At 38.0% G+C, this 24,402-nt stretch overlaps 1 protein-coding gene across 13 annotated transcripts in view; it reads left to right on the top strand.

The window, feature by feature from the left end:
* FAM126B (family with sequence similarity 126 member B) overlaps positions 1-24,402 on the top strand; it is an 82,681-nt gene that overhangs the window by 44,429 nt on the left and 13,850 nt on the right. For all 13 annotated transcript variants that reach the window (XM_034654938.1, XM_034654940.1, XM_034654944.1 and 10 more), the window contains 4 exons: positions 572-687; positions 11,644-11,739; positions 14,631-14,747; positions 19,379-19,466. In XM_034654938.1, the coding sequence (XP_034510829.1) occupies positions 572-687; positions 11,644-11,739; positions 14,631-14,747; positions 19,379-19,466 (417 nt within the window). The remainder of the gene's footprint in view (positions 1-571; positions 688-11,643; positions 11,740-14,630; positions 14,748-19,378; positions 19,467-24,402) is intronic.

Below are 24,402 nucleotides of genomic sequence, written 5' to 3'. Positions count from 1 at the left end.
GTTAACATACAATGTTATTAGTTTGAGGTATACAGTATAGTGACTCAACAATTCCATACTCCATCTAGGGCTCATCATGACAAGTGTACTCCTTAATCCCCATCACCCATTTAACCTGTGCACCTTTCTTTTTCATTATAGAATGGGATTAATTAGAGTATCCACCTACCTGAAGTTAAATGAACTGCAAAATTTAAATGTTCAGTCTCAAAACTGCTGTGTGTTCTGGGTTACAAACAAATTAAGATTGGTGTATTTGAAAAAAATAAAAAATAATGAAAGTGGTGTATTTGTAACCTTTAGTCTTTCCAGCAACTTTTCTTATTCTGTGTCCTAAATATGGATTCATTCTGTAATCTTTCAAATAAAGCAGTATATTTTTAGTTTTATGTATTAAATATAATTTCCAAAAAGAGCTATGGAATGTATGTAATTGAAAAATGCAAAGGGTTTTGAACGAGAAGAATGGCCTTAATGTGTAAAACAAAATTAAATATCCTTATATGATACAAATTTTTACTTCATTTTAGAGATTCTGTGTCTCTAAAAGATACTTTATCTTTTTTTGTAGCCCTCAACAATCGGATCCATGGCTTTGACAGAAGGGGCATTGTGTCAGCATGATCTCATCAGGGTTGTTTATAGTGATCTTCATCCTCAAAGGGAAACATTCACTGCACAAAACCGGTAATGGCCAAAACTGTAAAGAGTAATAATTATTAATTTGTGCTTAATTGTTAACTATAATTACTTTGGTTCAAGTTTAATGAGAGAAGAGGCAAAAGGTTTAAGATGTCATACTAGTGAAATACATTATAGTGGTTAAATACCTATCCATCTAACGCGTGGTACTGTGTGTAAGTCATCTTGTATAAAGTAATGTAAAAACTGGAAGTGTGGGCCTAAAGTCAGCCAAGCCAAGGTTTGTGTTCCAGTGCTACAACTTACAGGCTTACCCTCTCAGGCAGTTTATCTACTCTCTACACTTTGCTTTCATTGCAAATGGATTAATGAGAGTACCTACCTTCCTGAAGTTAGATAAACTGCAAAGTTTGAATGCTACGGTCCCCAAGACTACCCTCACATCTGACGCCAACTGCAAGTTTGCCGTAACCACTGTTAGGTTTGATAACTTGCTAGAAGGACTCAGAACTCACTGAATGAAAGCCGTTAGATTCAGAGTTAAGGTTTATTACAAGGAAGGGATACGGATTAAAATCAGCCAAAGGGAGAGACGGATAGGATAGAATATGTAGGGTTCCAAATGCAAAGCTTCTGTTGTCTTCACCCATGGAGTCAGGATGCATTACCCTTTCAGCCTCAGTGTGTGACAGTATGCAGAGAGTCAGGTTCAGTGTCCAGAGTTTTCACTGGGCTCCATTATTGTAGGTATGACTGATTAGATTGATTGCTCACAAGGTTGATCTCAACCTCTGAGTTAGTTGAGGCTGTGTGACCCAGAACCCCACCCTAAATCACATGGTGGTTATTTCTTTCTCTCTTTCAAAGATTTATTTATTTATTTTAGAGAGAGAGAGAAAGCACACTAGCAAGGGGAAGGGCAGAAGGAGAGAGAGATACTCCTCAAGCAGACTCTTTGCTGAGCACTGGGCTCAATCTTGGGACCTGAGATCATGACCTGAGCTGAAATCAAGAGCTGACCACTCAACCACTCGACTGACTGAGCCACCCAGGCTCCCCATGGTGGTTGTTTCTAGTGTGGCCAGTCTCCACCCTAAACAAAGACACTTCTGTCAGGTATGATACAGGTTACTTTTAGCGCGGAGTCAGACGCCAGACTTCTTTGGGCAAGGCCAAATTCTTTACTACACAGACCATGTCCTGGCCTTTGGCCTAGGCTCTTTTAAACAAAAACAATCATGTTTACCTGGGCATCTACTTTCAGTATAGCATTTATATGACAGCCACAGAGACCAATGTGATCATTATGAATATGCCCAACATTTGAAGAGCCAGTGTAAGTTAGGAATAGAAACAATTAATTTGTTTTATAAAGCCACTCTATACATATTCATATTTTTTGTACCATTTTGATTGTTTTCCACCCCAACCTACCCCATCATCTACTACTAGTTGTACCTTGTGAAAAACTTGAGCAGAAATACTGATCGTAAAAATTAGCTATTGATTAGCTAGATCGAGTTTTTCCCTCAAGCCAGTCATTTTCCTAGCATTCATCCTAAGGAGGCTTTAACTCAATTTACCAGTACATCGGTATGAGTATTATAACCTTATCAACCATGCCAGTGTTACAAACAGCATATCACAGAATGGCAGTAGGTGTGACCTGAAAAATGCGTCAAAGATACTGGCATATTACTAGAGTCTTACTCAGTCATTAACTATTATTGCAGTTCATTATCATCTCATTATTACCAAAATGTCTCCTAGAACAGTGCGACTCAGGTTTGCAGGCTTCTGTTTGACTTCATCAGGTTTAAAAGCAGGAGTGGCCTCACCAACAAATGGTTTCACCCTTTTAATAAAATCTAGTGGAGGGGTGCCTGGGTAGCTCAGTCGGTTAAGCGTCTGCCTTTGGCTCAGGTCATGATCCTAGGGTCCTGGGATTGAGCCCCACGTTGGGGTCCCTGCTCAGTGGGGAGTCTGCTTCTCCCTCCCCCTGCTCTGTGCTCTTGCTTGCTCTCTTGCTCTCTCCATCTCAAATAAATAAAAATAAAATCTTTTTTATAAAAAAAAGATTTAATTTATTTATTTAAGAGATAACACAAGTGAGGGGAGGGACAGAGGGACAAGCAGATTCCCCGCTGAGCAGGAAGCCTGACTTGGGGCTCGATCCCAGGACCCGAGATCATGACCTGAGCCGAAGGCAGACGCTTAACCGACTGAGCCACCCAGGCGCCCCAAGAACTAGTGAGCTCTTGACCATTAGGTGATGCATCTGCACTCAGTGTCAGCCGCAGTTTTGCCAGATGGGATGAAGGTGCCACTCACCCCATCAGGCTCTTGGGAATGAAAGATATAGTTAGAATTTCTTGCTTAGAAATCCTCTCCTTCTGGAACCTGCGGTTACGGCCCCGGCCCTAGACCAGTGCTTTAGATCAGAAAAGAAAAGCTGAGTTGTGGGGAAGAAAGATGTATAGTTATACCATCATGTTAGGAAGAATTGCGTAGTCTTACCAGCATTGTCTACCCACCTCTTCCCACATCCCCAGAAAAGCAGAGAAATCTGTCTAGCGGTGACTGTCGTGTGTAAACCTGCCCTTCGTGCTTCATTCCCGCCCCCTTTTCACTGTCCCATTTTAGATGAGAGATGTTTCAGTTGCTTGTTCCACTTCTCTGTCATACCATTATGCTGAGGATATCTCCTTCCCCATTGTTAGGCCTTATAAGCTGTGAAGTGTGCTCCTTGCTGTGAAAAAATGTGACTCAGCAGTCCAAATTGGTGCAATATCTTCTGTTCTCGTCCTTTTATAGTACCCTGAACGTTTGACCTACCATCATATAGGCAAAGTTTAGTGCAGAGTAAATGTCTGTTCCTGTCAGGATCCATTTGTAGCCTCCAGAGGCTTACTGGCATCAATCCAGCTGTCAGCTGTGTAGGGCCTTGCCCCAGAGTAATCCGTCCTGTAGCCATCTGCAATCTGTGTCTCTCTTGTTGGCATGAAACAGTTCTTACCAGCATTTTTTACCTCAGGGTGTAAAAAGTATATGTATAAATTCAGCTCATCTCTGCATCGCTACAGAACCGCCATGTCCCCTCATTTTGTGGACACAGATGGTTACTTCAAACAAGCACACTGGGATATCTACTCACTGATAGCAGTTGCCTTCTGATTCCCCTGATAGGTATAGACATAATCCTACTTTAATGTACTCCTCAAATAACCATGGTGATTTCCATATTGTTATTCCCCTTGTAGGCATCCCTTTAATAGGCCAGTTTTCCCTTGCTGTCCTTTGGGACCATATGTTTAGGCCATTGGCCACTACCCATGGGCTGGTAACAACTCATTGTGGTAAACATGCAGTTAAGTCCACCTACAAGTCTGATTTGTTTAAACCTTCTTCAGAGTGGCAACCTTCCAATTAGGATGTAGTCTATTTATTTTAGATGCCATCCATAAATCAGACAGCTCTTTGTTGGTCAGTGTGTGACCATCACTCTGTGTCCAGGTGGCAGTAGAATCTAGCAGCTTGTCAGGTAGTGCCAAAGTTCACCCTAGGGAAAAGAGAGGCTCTCCGTTGATGAGTACTCTGAGCACCTCTTTGCATTCCCTGGTAGCACTTCTCTGCACATACCATTTCCATTTTATTATGGAATTCTTCTGGCACTGCCTTTGTTTTTCTCACATCACCCAAGATGTTATGGGTATTTCAAATTTCAGAATTATTTTCTGTTTCTTTGTTACCGGCCCCCGTCTGAAACAAAGCTGTCAGGTATGACATGGGTTACTTCCCAGAAGTTGAGGGCAAAGGCCAGACCCCTCTTTGGGCAAGGCCAAGTTCTGTACCGCATATTAACATACATGGTTGTTGTGAGGAATAAATGAGGTGATGTCTGAAACATGCTTAGCACAGTGCCTGGTACATAGTAAATGTTAGTTATACTATTATTATTGCATAATATGTTTATAGTAAAATAGTACTCTTATCTTGTTGGTTTTAATATCAGAGTTATGGAAGGAATATAGAATCAAGCACAATTCCATGGTCATTGACCTTTGATCAGTGCTTCAGTCTGGAATTCTGATTCTTCTTATGCGTCTTTCCAGTATTACGTGTGTGATAGAAAATGCATTGGTTTTCCTTGCATTCTAACATATCGTTTTGGAATTCAGCTTTAGTGATCATCCTCTATTAGCCAGCAGGCTACTATATAACACTTGGAGAAGGCCTTATCCCAAGTTAAAGTAACAGCTTAATTTTTTTTCTATGTAGTTACGTTGGTTTACACAAATCATTTCACAATATAAAATTTATATTAAAAGAGTGGTTCAGGGGCGCCTGGGTGGCACAGTGGTTAAGCGTCTGCCTTCGGCTCAGGGCGTGATCCTGGCATTGTGGGATCGAGCCCCACATCAGGCTCCTCTGCTGGAAGCCTGCTTCTTCCTCTCCCACTCCCCCTGCTTGTGTTCCCTCTCTCGCTGGCTGTCTCTGTCTCTGTCAAATAAATAAATAAAATCTTAAAAAAAAAAAAAAGTGGTTCAGGGGCACTTGGGTGGCTCAGTCAGTTAAGTGTCTGCCTTCGGCTCAGGTTGTGATCTCAGGGTCCTGCGATTGAGCTCCCTGCTCAGTGGGGTGTCTGCTTCTCCCTCTGCCTGCTGCTCCCTCTGCTGTACTCTCTCTCTTCCTCCCCCCGCCTCTCCTTCCCTCTGTACCTCCCCTCTTCTCTCCCCACCCCCTTGTGCTCTGTCTCTGTCATCAATAATCTTTAAAAAAAAAAAAAAAAGAGTGGTTCGTAGGAGCGCCTGGGTGCCTCAGTTGGTCGAGCATCTGACTCTTGATTTTGAGTCAGGACATGATGTCAGCGTCCTGGGATCGAGCCCTGTGTTGGGCTCCACACTCAACAGGGAGTCTGCTTGAGGATTCTCTCTCTTTCCCTCTCCCTCTACTCTTCCCGCCTCCTCCCCCCACCCCCGCGCTCGCCCGTTCTCTTATCTCTTTCTCAAATAAAATAAGTATTTAAAAAAAAAAGAGTGGTTCATAGTACAGTCTGCAGACTGGTTTGCATAAAATCACCTGGTTACCTGGTTCCCTTTTTGTTTTCTAATTTTCATTTTTAAAAGTATAACATTATGTACTTATAAATTTTAAATAGAACAGAATATAAGTAGATGAAAATAGATGGGAGTACAAAGAGAAAAGTATGTGTCCTCTTCCCTCTAACCACCGTTTCCACTCTCAGTAAACAGTTAGCTGTTTTGTTGTGTGTCCTTTCAGAAAATTTTTACTGCATGCAAAAGCATATATTCAATCTTAAACATATGCAGGCCCATACACACTGGATTCTGTAACTTTTTTCCATTTAAGAATAAGTCTTAGACTTCTCTAACACATATAGAGGTCTCCAAATTCTTTTTTAATGACTATTTAGTATTTTGTTCTATGTCTGTACCATCAGTTTTTAGCCAGTGTTAAGATCTGTAGATCTTTAGCTAGTCTTTAGATCAACTAAAATTTAGGTTGTTTTACTTTTTTGCTAATATAAACAATATTGCAAGGAACTCAGTTTGTTTTACTTATTTTTTGTATATATATTTCACAGGAGCACCAAAGTTATCCATAAGATAAACTCCTAGCAATGAAATTGCTAAGCTAAAGAATATCTCCTTTTTCACTTTGAGTAAATATTTCCAGATTGCCCTCCCCTTAACATCTGCACCTACTGAATCTCCTACCAGTAGTTGGAGAAGGCCTGTTTCCTAATACTAATCCCCAATATTGGTATTTTCAAATTTTTTATTCTTTGCCAATCTGACCTTTAAAACTTGATGTTACGTTGTTTTACTTGGCGTTTCCTTAATTATGGCTGGGCATGAACACCTTTAGTACATTAATTTGCTAGTTATTTTTCCTGACCTGTGAAATGCATATTCATGTCCTGTGTCCATTTTTCATATTGAGCTATATATTTTTTCCTAGTGATTTGCAAGAGTTTTTAAAATATTAAGAAAACTGCACTGTGTTTTACACCTTGCACAATTTCAGTTAATTATTGGCTTTTAAAATTATTATTATTTTCTTAAAGATCTTATTCATTTTCTCGAGAGCGAGAGAGTGTGTGTGCGGGGGTGTGTGCACACAGAAGCGGGGGTGGAAGAGGCAGAGGGAGAAGCAGACTCCCTGCTGGACAGAGAGCCCTATGCAGGACTCAGTCCCAGGATCCTGGGATCATGACCTGAGCCAAAGGCAGATGCTTAACTGACTGAGCCATCCAGGTGCCCCTCAAATTATTTTTAATTGAGATATAATTCACATACCATAAAATTCACCCCCTATCATATAGTGTACAATACAGTGATTTCTAGTATATTTATAAGATTGTGCACTACCACTGTTTAATTCCAGGACATTTTCATCACACCAAAAAGAAACTCCCCTTTCCTACCCCCCAGCCCCTGGCCACCACATATCTTACTTTTCTGTCTGTAGAATTCTGTCTGTTCTAGACTTTTCGTGTAAATGGAATTATACAATATATAGCTTTTTGTGTCTGACTTCTTAGCACATTTTCAGGATTCATTTATGTGATACTGTGTAGCAGTACTTCTTTTGTATGACTGAATAATCTTCCATTATAGTTAGGTCATATGAGAATTCAATGCTTAACTTTCTGAGGAACTATCATAATGTTTTCTAGAGTAAGTGTACCATTATACATTCCCACAAGCAGTGTCCATCTTTTTGAGTACAGCCATCATACTGGTTGTGAAATGTGGTATCTCACTGTGCTACTGTTTGTCTTTGCTGTATGTTTTAGTTTTTGTCAACTATTCACATATGCACATGCAGATATATGTTTTCAGATTTAAGCATGCATTCGTTCTATACAGTTTATGAAGAAAAACTGCGATCTCCAGCTCTTTCCCTCCCCTCTTCCATTTCTCCTTTTCCACATATTATAACGACTTTTAACCAGTGGTTCTCAACTAGGGCATTTCTGCCTTCAGCAAGCATTTGGCAATATCCTGAGATTTGTTTGATTGTCACAATTAGGTGTGGGAGGGAGGGCTGCTATAGGCATCTCATGTGTAGAGGTCAGGGATGCTGCTTATCCTGCAATGCTGGGCCAAATCCCCCACAACACTTATCTAGCCCAAAATGCCAATGGTGCTAAGGTTGAGAAATCTTGCTTTTAACTGACTCTTTTAATATTTACTTCCACATCTTTGAGGAACATGCTGCTTCTTAATTTTTCAGTCTTGGGCATTATCTAACAAGTTATCCCTATGAAAGATAAAGATTTAGCTCATTATTTCTCTCATTCTCCTGTCCTCTCAATGTAGCTCTGTTGTAACTGTGGGGAACTCATTTTTCAAATTTGTTATTACTATGAATGACCATGGTCATTTGAAGCTTCCTTTGTATGCCTAAGGTTCGTGATTAAAGGATTACTTTTCCTTTCCTGCATATCTTTTTGATTTACTTGGAGTTCATAATCGTCCTTTTTTCCTTTATTATTTGCTTTATAATTTAACTTCTGTAAATTCTCTGTCAGTTGTCTAAATCTCCTTGTAAGTCTTCATTCATATCAATTTCATTTTCCTATGAAATGGGTTCCTGGAGCCTTTTGACTTTTACTCCAATCTGGACTGTATTGTCCTCTTTACCTGGTATACACTTTACTATCTTGGGCTCTCCCTTCACCTCTTACCCTGGGGTTCCCTTTGTCTTTTTCCTGCATGGATCTGTTTCCTGTACCTATATCCTCATTCTTTTTTACTAGTATTCTGAAATTCCACTGTGATATTTCTTGGTATAGGCCTATTTCCTCCATTGTGCTGGGCACTAGGTGGACCTTTTAGATTGAGAAACTAATGTCCTTTAGATTGGAAAATTTTCTTGAATTGTTTCTGTTAATTAGTTCAGCCTCTCCATTTTATCTGGTTGTTTATTATTTGTCTTTTATTTATTTGGTCTTTTACTATCTGTCGTCTGGTAGTTTTATTATTTGGATGTTGAACTCTTGGGGTGGTCCTCTTTTCTCTCCCATCTGTCATATCTTTTTCCTTTTGCTTTACTTTCTGTGGTATTTTCTCAACTTCATCCACCAGTCTTTTTCTTGAGTTCCTAATTTCTGCTGTTATATTTTATATATCTAGCTTTTCTGGTTTTCTAAGTGTTCTTTTATTTATTTTTTATTTATTTATTTATTTTTTTTAAAGATTTTATTTATTTATTTGACAGAGATAGAGACAGCCAGCGAGAGAGGGAACACAAGCATGGGGAGTGGGAGAGGAAGAAGCAGGCTCACAGCAGAGGAGCCTGACGTGGGGCTCGATCCCATAACGCCGGGATCACGCCCTGAGCCGAAGGCAGACGCTTAACCGCTGTGCCACCCAGGCGCCCCTCTAAGTGTTCTTTTAAAATAGATCCTGGTTGGTTGGTTTTTTTTTTCCCCTAGAAACAACATCTCTTATATTTTTGAGACTATTAATGATAATTTACTCTGTTTAAAGTTGTTTTTTTTTTTTTTAAAGATTTTATTTATTTGACAGAGAGAGTACAGCAGGGGGAGTAGCAGGCAGAGGGAGAAGGAGAAGCAGGCTTGCCCTGAGCAGGGAGCCCAACGTGGGGCTCGATCCCAGCATCCTGGGATCATCTCCTGAGCCGAAGGCAGACACTTAATGACTGAGCCACCCAGGCTCCCCTGTTTAAAGTTTTTTTTTCTTTGTATATTTTGTGTTTCCTCCAAATTGTGCTCCCCCTTTTTATATTTCTTTATTTGGATTTCATTTTCATGTTAGTGGAGTTCCCCAGATGTCTAATAATCCTCCCACCCCCTTATACTAAGGAAGACAAAGGAAAGGAAATAAAATATGAACAGCTCTGACTTTGTGAGTAGGGCTGGTTGACTATGAACTTCACTGAACCATTCAGTTGGAGAACCTCCCAAATCTGTACCTCTTAAGTCTTTCTTCTTAGGGTGGTCAAATTCCCTAGAGATAACTCTTCTGGTCTCTCAACTAGAGGGCTGGCCTAGCATTCTGGTGGCCAAGAAGGGAAGGAGAGCTTCGGGTTTCAATGTCAAGTAAGAAATACTTAATTTTCCTGTTTTCAGTGTGGTATCCCTCCCCCAACCCTCACTCCAAACCACAGTTGTGCTTGGTGGTTCTCAAGTAGAAATCTCTTATCCTTTAAAAAAATAAATCTTCAATAAACCTTACAGCATAAGAAGGAGAAGGGATCTGAAGATGTGTCTGCTTCCAAGTCACACTCAGTTTTTTAACTTTTTATTTAACTTCCAACTTTCAACTCAGTTTTTAACTTTCTATTTTGAAATAATTTCAGACTTATAAAAAATGTTTCAAAAGTAGTACAAAGAGTTTCCATATACTCTACCACCTACGGGAAGCTTTTTAGAAGAACAGCTTTCCTGGGTCATGCCCTCATAGATTCTAATTGGGTCAGTCTGGGTTGAGGCACAGGAATATATTATTCCAGAATGCCCTTAAATAACAGTAGTGTGCATCCAGGTTAAGCATGCACTTCCTTAGAGACTGTATAGATTAAGAAATTTTTACTCAGGAGCACCTGGGTGGCTTAGTCGGTTAAGCATGTGCCTTGGGCTCAGGTCATGATCTCAGGGTCCTGGGATCAAGCCCCACATCAGGCTCCCTGCTCAGTGGGGAGTCTAATTCTTCCTCTCCCCTCTACCCCTCCCCTCTGCTTGTGTGCGCTCACTCTTGCTCTCCCTCTCTCTGTCTCTCAAATGAATAAGTCCTAAAAAAAAAAAAAAATCCCTGGTTTAAAGAAAGAATAGAAATCTTTACTCATTAGGGGCGTCTGAGTGGCTCAGCCATTAAGTGTCTTCCTTCAGCTTGGGTCATAATCCCAGGGTCCTGGGATTGAGCCCCACATCGGGCTCCCTGCTTGTGTTCCCTCTCTCGCTGGCTCTCTCTCTGTCAAATAAATAAATAAAATCTTAAAAAAAAAAAAAAAAAACCTTTACTCATTAAATAAAATCATTTATTCATTCAATAAAAATTTATTGAGCAATTATAATGTATTAGACACTGTGCTGGACACTAGAAATAAAGATGATAAGCTAAATGAGTAAAATTGCTTTTGTTAAATAGGTAAGACAGAGGTAAAGACAAGGAATTATGATTCCCTTGGATAAATGCTATATTAGAGCTACACAACAAAGGGAACTCTTTACTTCAGCCAGGAAAATTAAGAACGGTTTTTATGTCTAAGTTAAAAATTTGAGCCAGCACTTGAAACCTAAGCCTGAATGGCCCAAGTGAAAAAGTATGTTCTAGTAAGAAAGGGCAGCCTCCAAAAAAGCAAGAAGTTATGAAAAGTTATGATATATTCTTGGAGTGGTCAGAAGATCGATGTAGTGTGGTATATGTGGTAAGCAGTGGAGGGAAGTAAGGTTGGAGAGGTAGGTTGAGGGTGGATTTTATTTATTTATTTTTTAAAAGATTTATTTATTTATTTTTGGAGCACAGGGAAAAGGGGCAAGGGAGAGAGAACGTCAAGCAGACTCCCCGCTGAACACGGAGCTTGATGTGGCGCTCAAGTTCAGGATCCCAAGACCGTGACCCAAGCCAAAATCAGGTGTTGGATGCCCAACCAACTGAACCATCCAGGCGCCCCAAGGGTGGATTTTTAAGGCCTTTTATGCCTTGATGAGTTTGGATTTTATCATTTAGTCAATGGGAGCAGTGGGTTAATGTAATAGGGAGTCATCTGTTCAAGCACAATGGTTTATTTTTTGGATGAAGAAAATATAGGTGGTAGCAAGGGATGTGACCTTTAATAGGGAAAATGCAAACAGGGAAATCATTGAGCAGGATATCACAGCAATCTGATTGAGAAATCAGGAAGGTCACTATTAACATACATTCTTGCTATAACTACCCAACAAAGAAATCATAGTCTTTAGTAGAAATAATTGTTTGTAACCCTTTTCCTTTGTTTTATTTTTTCTAGGTTTGAAGTCCTGAGTTTTCTCATGTTGTGTTATAATTCTGCTATTGTGTATATGCCTGCTTCATCTTACCAGTCTCTTTGTCGGATGGGCTCCAGGTGAGAAGAATAATTATCATTAGCTTTCATATTCATTTATTTGACAAATATTTATTGAGCACATATATTGTGGCTAGTTGCTGTTCTAATTTGTGGCAATATAGCAGTAAACAAAACTCAGGAAGCTTACATTCCTGTAGGAATCCGTACCATCCCTCATGTATCGTGACTTTTGAAAATATTTCAGCATTAAAGAAGTATTTTTACCTGAACATCAAGATAAGCCAAGTTTAGGGTGGTTTAGTGATACACCTAATCACTGTCGGTATGCCAGGTTTTAGGAATCACTTTGAGAGCTTTGAATAAATAGTCCTCTATGTGGAGAAAGTCTAAAAGAATGTGAATTTTTTCATTTATATATTTTACAAATAACTGTGCTTTGGATAAGATTAACAGAAGTGCCACTTATCTGTATGTCTCATTTGTATTTGTGTATTCTAGTCTTTACTAAATCAGAATTTCCAATAATTTGGACAGAGCTGAGCTGAAATTTAAATGTCCATTATAGAAAAAAAATTCAAGTAATATAAATCAGTTTGGAGTCAGAGTAGCTTTTGCATCACAGGATTTCAATTTTAGAAGGAACTCTGAGTTCTTCCTGTCCAACTGATATTGACTTGAGGAAACTGAGCCCCTCAAAAAAGGTTAAATGCTGTATTAGTTTTCTGTTGCCTCATAACAAGTTGCCACATACCACGAACTTAGCAGTTCATATAGCATGCATGTATTATTTCCACAGTTTCTGTGGGTGAGGCGTCTAGGCATGCCTTAGCTGGGTCCTGTGCTTAGGGTGTTGGAAAGCTGTGGCTGAGATGTTGGCTAGAGGTACAGTTTTATTTGAGGCTCAGTTATTTTGGCAGAATTTAGTTGTTCTAGTTAGAGGACTGAGGGCTTCAGTTTCTTGTTGGCTGTCTGCTGAAAGCCAGCCTCAGTTCTTTGTCTCCCCAACATAGGCAGCCTACAACATGGTAGCTTGCTTCTTTAAAGCAGAGAAAGAGTGAGAGACTCCAGCAAGACCTGCAGTACAGTCTTCATATAATCATGTACATGTAGTCATGGAAATCGCATTATCTTTGCCTTATTCTGTTGGTTGGAAGCAAATCACAGGTCCCACCCACACTCAATAGTAGGGGATATACAGGGTATGAATACCAGGACAGAGAGATCATAGGGATTCATGGCCCCCCCAAGAGACTGTCCATCCACAAATTCTTTGTTCAAGTTCATGCTGTTGTGTTCCTGGGAAGAGGGTATGGTCCTATTTATAAAAAAACTGTTTTGCTAATTGGGGAAAGGCCAATCTAAATTAGATTGATTTTATAGATTCTCTTAAAATAGCTATATTATTTTCACTTGCCTTTAATAACATGATTAATGACTAAGAAAATTCTTGTCTCTAACCTGGTTACTGTTAACAAGAGAGTACACTATTTAAGCACTTATTACCTATCTACAGTTAAGTCTATAGGTGACTATTGTTGATTCATTAAAACAAAACCTGCCAAATCTCTAATTTTTGTGGCACTACATAGACTTTTTTGAAAATAGATTTTCGTAATAGCAAAAATGATGATAGAGTTTAGTCATCCTCACACTTTTGTTCATATATCCCCTAAAGAATTTTAAAATCTATGAAGCTCTCACACATTTTAAGTTAACATTAAAATTTTTCATTTTATCTTAAATAGTTGCAAATGGTGTGATTTCTAGTATGTAAATATTGACATAATAAAATAATTGTTAGGTTAGTATTTTAATTGTGTATAATGTAAATACTGACCATCATCCATATGAAGAATAGATGAACAGGCTTTTATAGTCTGATATTATATTATTCCTTTTTCTCCTTGAAATTGATCTTCCCTGTCACTTTACTCACATAATTTTAACCTAATGTCATATTATGCTTACAAGTCTTTTTTTTTTCTTTTTAAGTTGTAGGTTTTATTTTGTATTTTTGGGGTTTTTTGTGGGTATTTGGTTTGGTTTGGTTTGGTTGGTGTTGTTTTTAAGTAGACTCCGCATCCAACATGGGGCTTGAACTCACAATCCCTAGATCAAGAGTCGCATGGTCTACTGACTGAGCCAGCCAGATGTCCCTATGCTAACAAGTCTTTTATTGATGTCTTAGTTGTCTATCTCTGCTACAAAAATATATATGTAAATTGAGATTTTAAAAAAATTTCCAGAGATCATAGTGCACTAAACACTGAAAAATTTCTTTGGGACTCGCTTACCATTGCAATTATTTCTTAACAAATTAATTGATTAAAATAATATAGGTGCATTACAACTTTTGATAATTACTCAACATAACTTTTCCAGAAGCGTCTCTTAATGAGATGAAGACAGAATTGTTCTGGCACTTTAATATAAAAATGGCCTCACAGAGATGCCTGGCTGGCTCAGTCAGTAGAGCGTGCAACTCTTGATCTTGGGGTTGTGAGTTCAAGCACTGTGTTGGGTATAGAGATTATATAAAAATAAAATCTTAAAAAAAAAATGGCCTCATAGACATCAGGTATTTTGAAATGTCCTTTTATTTGTTCTGAGATTTCTGTATCTCCCACTAATTCATCCTGATAAAATTTGGGACGTGTAAAAGTTATACATTTCTTTTCTAAAGAGGGAGAAAGATGACAGATACAGCTATTGAGAAAAGTTGCTGCTTTTATTGATATAGTTCTTTAGAGTGTATGCTTTGTGAGGGCACAGATTTTATTTTTATCTTTTTGCCTGTTCATAACTGTATGCCTAGGCCCAGGGCAGTGACTGGCACATAGGCAGGTACTCAATATATGAGGAATGAATAACTGAATAAATGAATTTATGAAAGGAAAAATGTTTAATGAATCAGTAAATCACACGTGGTAAATGCCATATTTTCCTAGGGTTTGTGTGAGTGGGTTTCCACGGCAACACGAAAAACACTGGAAAGAACTCTGTGGTCGAATAGTATTGGATCCCCAATTCATGGTGCAACTTCTCACAGGGATTTATTATGCCATGTAAGTAGATAGACTATGAAACTGAGTGAATTCTTATAACGCTTGGAAACTTATTATTTCTCTTTTTTCCTTATCAGTTGCACAACACTGAATCTTTTGTTCCATGATGGACCCATTATCTTCTTTTTCTAATATTAATTCCTTTTAGTATTTTTTTTAATGAATATATGCTTGTTATTTAAAAGCAGTATAATAGGGGCGCCGAGTGGCTCAGTCGTTAAGCATGTGCCTTCGGCTCAGCGTGTGATACCGGCATTCTGGGATCGAGCCCTGCATCAGGCTCCTTCACTGGGAGCCTGCTTCTTCCTCTCCCACTCCCCCTGCTTGTGTTCCCTCTCTCGCTGGCTGTCTCTCTCTCTCTGTCAAATGAATAAATAAAACCTTTAAAAATAAACATAAAATAAAAGCAGGGGCACCTGGGTGGCGCAGTCGTTAAGCGTCTGCCTTCGGCTCAGGGCGTGATCCCGGCGTTATAGGATCGAGCCCCACATCAGGCTCCTCTGCAATGAGCCTGTTTCTTTCTCTCCCACTCCCCCTGCCTGTGTTCCCTCTCTCGCTGGCTGTCTCTATCTCTGTCAAATAAATAAATAAAATCTTTAAAAAAAATTAAAAAAAAATAAAAGCAGTATAATAATGATTAAAGACAATTTTGAATTGAGGTACAATTGACATATAAGATTGTGTTAATTTTAGGTGTACAACATAATGATTAGATATATTTTATATTGTGAAATGATCACCACAATAAGTTTAGTTAACCTCCATCACTACATACAGTTAATGAATTTTTTTCTTGTTCTGTGAACTTTTTAAAATCTACTCTCTTAGCAACTTTCAAAAATACAATACAGTATTGTTAACTCTAGTCATCATACTGTATATTACATTGCCAGACTTATTTATCTTACAGCTAGAAGTTTTTACCTTTTCACCACTTTCACTCTTTATACCACCCCCAACCCCCACCTCTAGTAGCCACCAGTCTGTTTTGTGTATCTGTGAATTTGGGGTTTTTTCCTTTCAGATTTCATACAAGTGAGCTGTAATAGTATTTGTCTTTCTGTCTGACTTACTTTACTTAGCTTAATGCCCTCAAGATCTGTCCATGTTGTTGCAAATGGCAGGATTTCTTTCCTTTTTCATGGCTGAATAATATTCGTGTATGTGTGTACACACTATATTTTCTTTACCCATTCATCTGTCAGTGAACACTTATATTGTTTCCATGTCTTGGTTATTATAAATAATGCTGCAGTGAATGGAGTGCAGATATCTTTTTGAGTTAAGTGATTTTGTTTCCTTTGGATATATACCAGAAGTGGAATTTGCTAGATCTTATGGTAGTTTTATTTTTAGTTTTTTGATGGACCTCTATACTGTTTGCCATGCTGTCTGTACCAATTTACATTTTCACCAGTAGTGCACAGGATTTGCTCTCTCCACATCTTCAGCAACACTTATTTCTTGTCTTTTTGATAAAAGCCATTCTTCCAGGTAGGAGATGATATCTCATTGTGGTTTTGCTTTGCATTTCCCTGATGATTAGTGATGTCAAGTACCTTTTCATGTACTTGTTGGCCGTCTGTCTGTGTTCTTTGGAAAATGTCTATTCAGGTCCTCTGCCCATTTTTAATAGGATTATTTGTTTTTTAAATGTTGTGTAAGTTCTTTATATATTTTGGATATTAACCCATTATTGGATATATTGCAAATACCTTCTCCTATTTAGTAGATTCTTTTCGTTTTGTTGGTGGTTTCCTTTGCTGTACAAAAGCTTTTTATTTTGGTGTAGTCTCAGTAGTGTTTTTTTGCTTTTGTTTCCCTTGCCTGAGGAGACATATCTAAAAAAATGTTGCTAAGGCTGATGTGTGAGAAATTACTGCCTCTGTTTCTTCTAGGAGTTTTATGGTTTCAGGTCTCACATTTAGGTTTTTAATCCATGTTAGGTTGATTTTTGTGTATGATGCAAGATAGGGGTCCAAGTTTCGTTCTTTTACATGTAGCTGTTCAGTTTTCCCAACACCATTTATTGAAGAGACTCTCCTTTCCCAGTTGTATAATGTTGGCTCCTTTCTTGTAAGTTAATTGACCATGCATGTGTGGGCTTATTTCTTGGCTTTCTTCTGTTTCATCTGATCTATGTGTGTTTTATATGCCAATACTATACTGTTTTGATTACTATAGCTTTGTAATATAGTTTGAAATCAGGAAGTGTGATGCCTCCAGCTATGTTCTTTTTTTTTCTTTTTCTTTTTTTTTTAAAGATTTTATTTATTTATTTGACAGAGGGAAAGACAGCAAGAGAGGGAGCACAAGCAGGGGGAGGGGAGAGGGAGAAGCAGGCTTCCTGCTGAGCGGGGAGCCCGATGCGGGGCTCAGTCATGACCTGAGCCGAAAGCAGACGCTTAACGACTAAGCCACCCCAGGTGCCCCATGTGTTCTTTTTTCTTAAGATTGTTTTCACTATTCAGGGTCTTAACGGTTCCATACATATTTTAGGATTATTTCTATTTCTGTGAAAAATACCATTGGAATTTCTATGGGGATTACAGTGAATCTGTGTATTGCTTTGGGTATTATGGACACTTTAACAATATTAATTCTTCCAATCCATGAGTACACCGTATCTTTCTATTTATTTGTGTGTTTTTCTGTTTCTTTCATCAGTGACTTTATGAAGGTGTACAGTATTTGGTCTTTCATCTTCTTATTTAAATTTATTCCTAGGTAGGGGCGCCTGGGTGGCACAGCGGTTAAGCGTCTGCCTTCGGCTCAGGGCGTGATCCCGGCGTTATGGGATCATAAATTTATTCCTAGGTATTATCTTAATGCAATTGTGAATGGAATTCACTCCCCCTGCTTGTGTTCCCTCTCTCGCTGGCTGTCTCTCTCTCTGTGTCAAATAAATAAATAAAATCTTTAAAAAAATAAAATAAAATAAATTTATTCCTAGGTATTATCTTAATGCAATTGTGAATGGAATTTTTTTCTTAATTTCTCTTTCTGATAGTTCATTATTAGTGTATAGAAATGCAACAGATTTTTGTATATTGATTTTTCTGTCCTGCAACTTTACTGTATTTATTAGTTCTAACAGTTTTTAGTGACATTGTTAGGGTTTTCTATAAATATCATGTTATCTGCAAATAGAGACAGTTTTACTCTTTCTGTTCCGATTTTGGATGCCTTTTCTTTTTTCTTTTCTTTTTCCTTTCCTTTCCTTTCCTTTCCTTTCCTTTCCTTTCCTTTCCTTTCCTTTCCTTTCTTTTCTTTTTGTCTAATTGCTCTGGCTAGAATGTCTAGTACTGTGTTGAATTTTGAAAAGTGGGAGAGTAGGCATCCTTGTCTTGTTCCTGATCTTAGAGAAAAAGCTTTCAGCTTTTCACCATTGAGTATGATGTTAGCTGTAGGCTTGTCATATATGGCCTTTATTATGTCAAGGTATGTCCCCTCTACACCCAGTTCGTTGAGTTTTTATCATGAATAGATGTTGGATTTTGTCAAATGCTCTTTTTTTTTTTTGCATCTATTGAGATGATCATATGCTTTTTATCCTTTACAGTTATTAATATGGTGTATCATATTGAATTGAATTGCAAATTTTGAACCATACTTGCATCCAAGGATAAATCCCACTTGATCATGGTGTATAATCCTTTTAAACTATTGTTGAATTTGGTTTGCTAATATTTTGTTGAGGATTTTTGCATCTATGTTCATCAGTGATATCGGCCTATAATTTTATTTTCTTGTAGTGTTCTTGTCTGGTTTTGGTATCAGGATAATGCTGGCCTTGTAAAATGAATATGGAGGTATTCCCTCATCTTCTATTGTTTGGAAGAGTTTGAGAAGGATTGGTATTAATTCTTCTGTAAATGTTTGGTAGAATTCACCTGTGAAGCCTTCTAGTCTTCTGGACTTCTGTTTGTTGGCAGGTTTTTGATTAGTGCTTCAATTTCCTTACCAGTAATAGGTCTATTCAGATTTTCTGTTTCTTCGTGATTCAATCCTGGTAGGTTGTATGTTTCTAGGAAGTTAATCCTTCTTCTGTGTTGTCCAGTCTGTTGGTGTATAATTGTTCATAGCCCTTTTAGTACTTTTAAATAGCCAAAATATAACTAGTCAATAAATTGGAGTCTGGAAATTGGTCTGGCTTTCTTTCTGGAAAACTCTCTCTACTAGTTCATAACCCAAGTTTTCATGAATGCATTTAAATAGATTACCCTAAATATCAACACATGATAAAAACTAATTTGTGAAGAGACATCTGTAAGCTATTTTAAACATTAGTATTTGAAATCTTCGTTTTGTCTTTTGTGGTTTTTTTTTTTTTTAAGTATGCTCCACGCTCAGTGTGGAGCCCAGTGTGGGGCTTGAACCCATGACCCTGAGATCAAGACCTGAGCTGAGATCAAGAGTCGGACACTTAACTGACTGAGCCACCCAGGTCCCCCTCTTCATTTTTGTTCTTGTAAACAAAAGTGGGATAGTTTAGAAATGAAATGATGTAAAAATTAATATGAAAATCTTGTTTTAGAACCAAGATAGTAGGACTTGAGACAATAAAAACATTATTGTTAAAGATTAGAAATATTTGTTTAAGATAATAAAAATAGTGTGCTTCTCCACAGGTATAATGGGCAGTGGGACCTTGGCCAAGAAGTCCTTGATGACATTATTTATAGAGCTCAGCTAGAACTCTTTTCTCAACCACTATTGGTAAGTTATTATATTTATTCTTTATTAAACATACTTGTGCCTGAAAGGGGCACTAGTGAGTGAAAATATTCAGTATGGAATATATGAGGCAATCTAAATCATTGAGGGAGAAAGGTTTATTCCATAACAATTAGTTAACTGTTGGAGAGAAAACAAAATTGATTTAGATCCTCTACTACCACATATCAAAATAAAGTTCAGATAAATTAAAGAATTAAATGTTTTTAAATCCTTTAAGAAAAGAAAGAGGAAAGGTTAGAAACGTTTACTCAGATTTCTAGAGATGGAAGGATTTTCTAAGCTTAAGTGATGGGACAAGTCACTAAAAAAAGGTTGGGCTCTTTTTTTTTTGACCACATGAGCATCTAAATTCTAAACCTCCAGTTTTTGTTTTTTTTTTTTTTAAACAAAACTAATATGTATTGCACAAATGGAGAAAAAGATTCTCCACAGGTAAGACAAGAAAGCCAATTAATATTTTGTTCTATATAAAAAGATTTCATACTCTTCCACAAAATAAGCATATTTCTAAAAAATAAATATATATCTAAAAAATCTTTGCATTACCAGTAGCAGTGTAACACAACTCTGAACATTCCTTTGTAGAAGCAGTTCAGTAATGTGTGTTTGTTTTCTTTAAACTGGCATCCCATGTCTAGCAGCACATCCCAGAAAACTTCGAATTTTTTTAAATGTATTATATAAGCACATTAGTGTTATTTCTAATTGCAGAGGAATCAAAACAAAAGATGTTTCACAACAGAGAATGATAAAGTTTGTGTTTACGTGATGAAAATATATATTCAAAAATTTATACTAAAGAAAAATTCTTGCTTGTGTTAAGTGGCCAGAGTACAACTATTTTTTAATCTGGACAAGACAGAAGCAACATACAAATGCTAATGGTTGTCTAGGTGGTTCAGCTGTGTACAGTTTTTCTTTGCAGTTTTTGTGTTTTCTAAGCTTTTTGTAGTGTTATAATGGTATCTTAAGAATATTTATTTTTTTACTTGTAACACTTTGAGTACAATTTTTTAACCAAGTTTATTTGACAGATACATATCATATTGTAGATTTTAATTGCTATTATATTAGTTTACAATTTTTTTTTTAAGATTTACTCATTTTTCAGAGATAAAGGTAGCACAAGCGGGAGGGTCAAAGGAAGAGGAAGATAGATTCTCAGTCACACTCTGTGCTGAGTGCAGAGCGCAACGCAGGGCTTGACCCTGAGATTGCGACGTGAGCTGAAACCAAGAGTCGGGCACTCAACTGACTGCGCCACCCAGGCACCCCAAGAATACAAGTTTTGTTTTTTTTTTTAAGATTTTATTTATTTGTTTGACAGAGAGACAGCCAGTGAGAGAGGGAACCAAGCAGGGGGAGTGGGAGAGGAAGAAGCAGGCTCCCAGTGGAGGAGCCTGATGTGGGGCTTGATCCCAGGACTCTGGGATCACGCCCTGAGCCGAAAGCAGAAACTTAACTACTGCGCTACCCAGGCACCCCAAGAGTACAAGTTTCAAAGCTATTTTCTTTGTATTATTTTTTATATTTTAAGCTAACTATCAATTTATTGAGGTAGCATTTACAGTAATTCTTTGCTATTTGAATTTCCATTTTTTTCCCTCATGTCAGTGTGCTTAATTTTATTCTAAGGGTTATATTAAAACAAATGGATAACAAGTTAAAATAATTACATCATCATAATAATACTGTGCATTTATGAGACTCTATAAATTCATACTTTTCTCCTTGCAACAGTCTTACAAATGAAGTAGAGATGGCATTTCCAAGGTAATATAGGTGAAGATATTAGTAATCTCTAGCCTAGAGCAAGCCTTTATTGTGCAGGGTCTTTGAGGGATCCAACAAACAATTCTCCTTTATTAAAATCTAGAGCCAGGTGATAAATAGATAAAATAGTTGGCAGGTAGAGAAACAGGCATCATCTTTATTCCTGATAAAAGCTAAATTGAAAGACTTACCTCCCCACCCCTTGGTCTAGATGTTGGAACAGCCCCCTGGAGAAGTTTGAGTTGGTGGAGGTGGCACACTTGTCCAGGTTGCTGCATTTTACTTGTCCTTTCCAAATGGAGAGAAAGGGAGAAATACAATTCTCCAGCTCAAGATCTTTGCTAGATTAGCACTACCCATTTAAGAAATATGCATCAGTTGATGATAATTACTATCCTCTTTTTGTGGAGGGAGAGAAAGTGGTGGGACAAAATGCCAGACATATTTAGGGAAAATTTCTCCTTACGGAAACAAAGGAGTGAAAAGAAGGCTAGTTTTTTGTTTTTTTTTTTTATGAGAAATAAAATTTTGCTTATTTTTCTTTTTTTTAATAATAATTTTTTTATTATGTTATGTTAGTCACCATACAGTACATCCCTAGTTTTTGATGTAGTGTTCCATGATTCATTACTTGAATATAACACCCAGTGCACCATGGAATACGTGACCTCCTTAATACCCATTACCGGCCTATTCCAATCCCCTACCACCCTCCCCGTCTGAAGCCCTCAGTGTGTTTCCCAGAGTCCAGTCTCTCATGGTTCATTCCATCTTCTGTTTATCCCCCCCTTCATTCTTCCCTTTCTTCTCCTACTGATCTTCCTATTTCTTATGTTCCATAAATGAGCAAAACCATGTGATAATTGTCTTTCTCTGATTGACTTATTTCACTTAGCATTATCTCTTCCAGTCCCGTCCATGTTGCTGCAAATGTTGTGAAATCATTCTTTTTGCTGGCTGAGTAATATTTCATTGTATATATGGACCACATCTTCTTAATCCAGTCATCTGTTGAAGGGCATCTCGGCTCCTTCCACAATTTAGCTATTGTGGACAATGCTGCTATGAACATTGGGGTGCATATGGCCCTTCTCTTCACTACGTCTGTATCCTTGGGGTAGATACCCAGTAGAGCAATTGCTGGTCATAAGGTAGCTCAATTTTTAACTTTTTAAGGGACTGTTTTCCAAAGCGGCTGTACCAACTCGCATTCCCACCAACAGTCTACGAGGGATCCCCTTTCTCCACATCCTCTCCAACATTTGTTGTTTCCTGCCATGTCAATTTTTGCCATTCTAACTGGCATAAGGTGGTATCTTAGTGTGGCTTTGATTTGAATTTCCCTGATGGCTAATGATTTTGAACATTTTTTCATGTGTCTGTTAGCCATTTGTATGTCTTCATTGGAAAAGTGTCTGTTCATATCTTCTGCCCATTTTATGATTTGTTTATTTGTTTCTCGTGTATTGAGTTTGAGAAGTTCTTTGTAGATCTTGGATACCAGTCCTTTATCTGTGGTGTCCTTTGCAAATATATTCTCCCATTCCGTGGGCTGTCTCTTAGTTTTTTTGACTGTTTCCTTGGCTGTGCAGAAGCTCTTTATCCTGATAAAGTCCCATAAGTTCATTTTATCTTTTATTTCTCTTGCCTTTGGAGATGTGTCGTGAAAAAGGTTGCTCTGGCCGATGTCATAGAAGTTGTTGCCTATGTTCTCCTCTAGAATTTTGATGGATTCCTGTCTCACATTGAGGTCTTTCATCCATTTGGAGTTTATTTTTGTGTATGGTGTGAGAGAGTGGTCAAGTTTCATTCTTTTGCATGTAGCTGTCCAATTTTCCCAGCACCATTTATTGAAGAGACTGTCTTTTTTCCACCGGATGTTTTTTCCTGCTTTATCAAAGATTAGTTGCCCAAAGAGCCGAGGGTCCATTTCTGGGTTCTCTATTCTGTTCCATTGGTCGATGTGTCTGTTTTTGTGCCAGNCTTTTGATCAAGTCCCACAAGTTCATTTTTTCTTTTGTTTCTCTTGCCTTTGGAGATGTGTCATGAAAAAAGTTGCTCTGGCCGATGTCATAGAAGTTGTTGCCTATGTTCTCCTCTAGAATTTTGATGGATTCCTGTCTCACATTGAGGTCTTTCATCCATTTGGAGTTTATTTTTGTGTATGGTGTGAGAGAGTGGTCAAGTTTCATTCTTTTGCATGTAGCTGTCCAATTTTCCCAGCACCATTTATTGAAGAGACTGTCTTTTTTCCACCGGATGTTTTTTCCTGCTTTATCAAAGATTAGTTGCCCAAAGAGCCGAGGGTCCATTTCTGGGTTCTCTATTCTGTTCCATTGGTCGATGTGTCTGTTTTTGTGCCAGTACCATGCTGTCTTTGTGATCACAGCTTTGTAGTACAGCTTGAAATCCGGCAACGTGATGCCCCCAGCTTTGTTTTTCCTTTTCAACAATTCCTTGGCGATTTGGGGCCTTTTCTGGTTCCACACAAATTTAAGGGCTGTTTGTTCCAGTTTTTTGAAAAATGTCATCGGTATTTTGATCGGGATAGCATTGAAAGTGTAGATTGCTCTGGGTAGCATAGACATTTTAGCTATGTTTATTCTTCCGATCCATGAGCATGGAATATTTTTCCATCTTTTTGTGTCTTCCTCAATGTCTTTCAGGAGTGATTTGTGGTTTCTAGAACATAGATCCTTTACATCTCTGGTTAAGTTAATTCTGAGATAACGTATGATTTTTGGTGCTATTGTAAATGGAATGGATTCCCTAATTTCTCTTTCTTCAGTCTCATTGTTCGTGTATAGAAATGCAACTGATTTCTGAGCATTGATTTTGTATCCCGCCACATTACTGAATTGCTCTATAAGTTCTAGTAGTTTGGGGGTGGAGTCTTTTGGGTTTTCAATATAGAGTATCATGTCATCCGTGACGGGAGACAGTTTGACAGTTTGACTTCTTCTTTGCTGATTTGGATACCTTTTATCCCTTTTTGTTGTCTGATTGCTGTTGCAAGGACTTCTAGTACTATGTTGAATAATAATGGGAGAGTGGGCATCCTTGTCTTCTTCCTAATCATAAGGGAAAGGCTTTCAGCTTTTCCCCATTGAGAATGATATTCGCTGTAGGTTTTTCATAGATG

This window comes from Ailuropoda melanoleuca, chromosome 2 (assembly GCF_002007445.2).
Source record: "Ailuropoda melanoleuca isolate Jingjing chromosome 2, ASM200744v2, whole genome shotgun sequence".
Classification (NCBI taxonomy): domain Eukaryota; kingdom Metazoa; phylum Chordata; class Mammalia; order Carnivora; family Ursidae; genus Ailuropoda; species Ailuropoda melanoleuca.
This window is presented reverse-complemented; position numbering and strand designations above follow the sequence as displayed.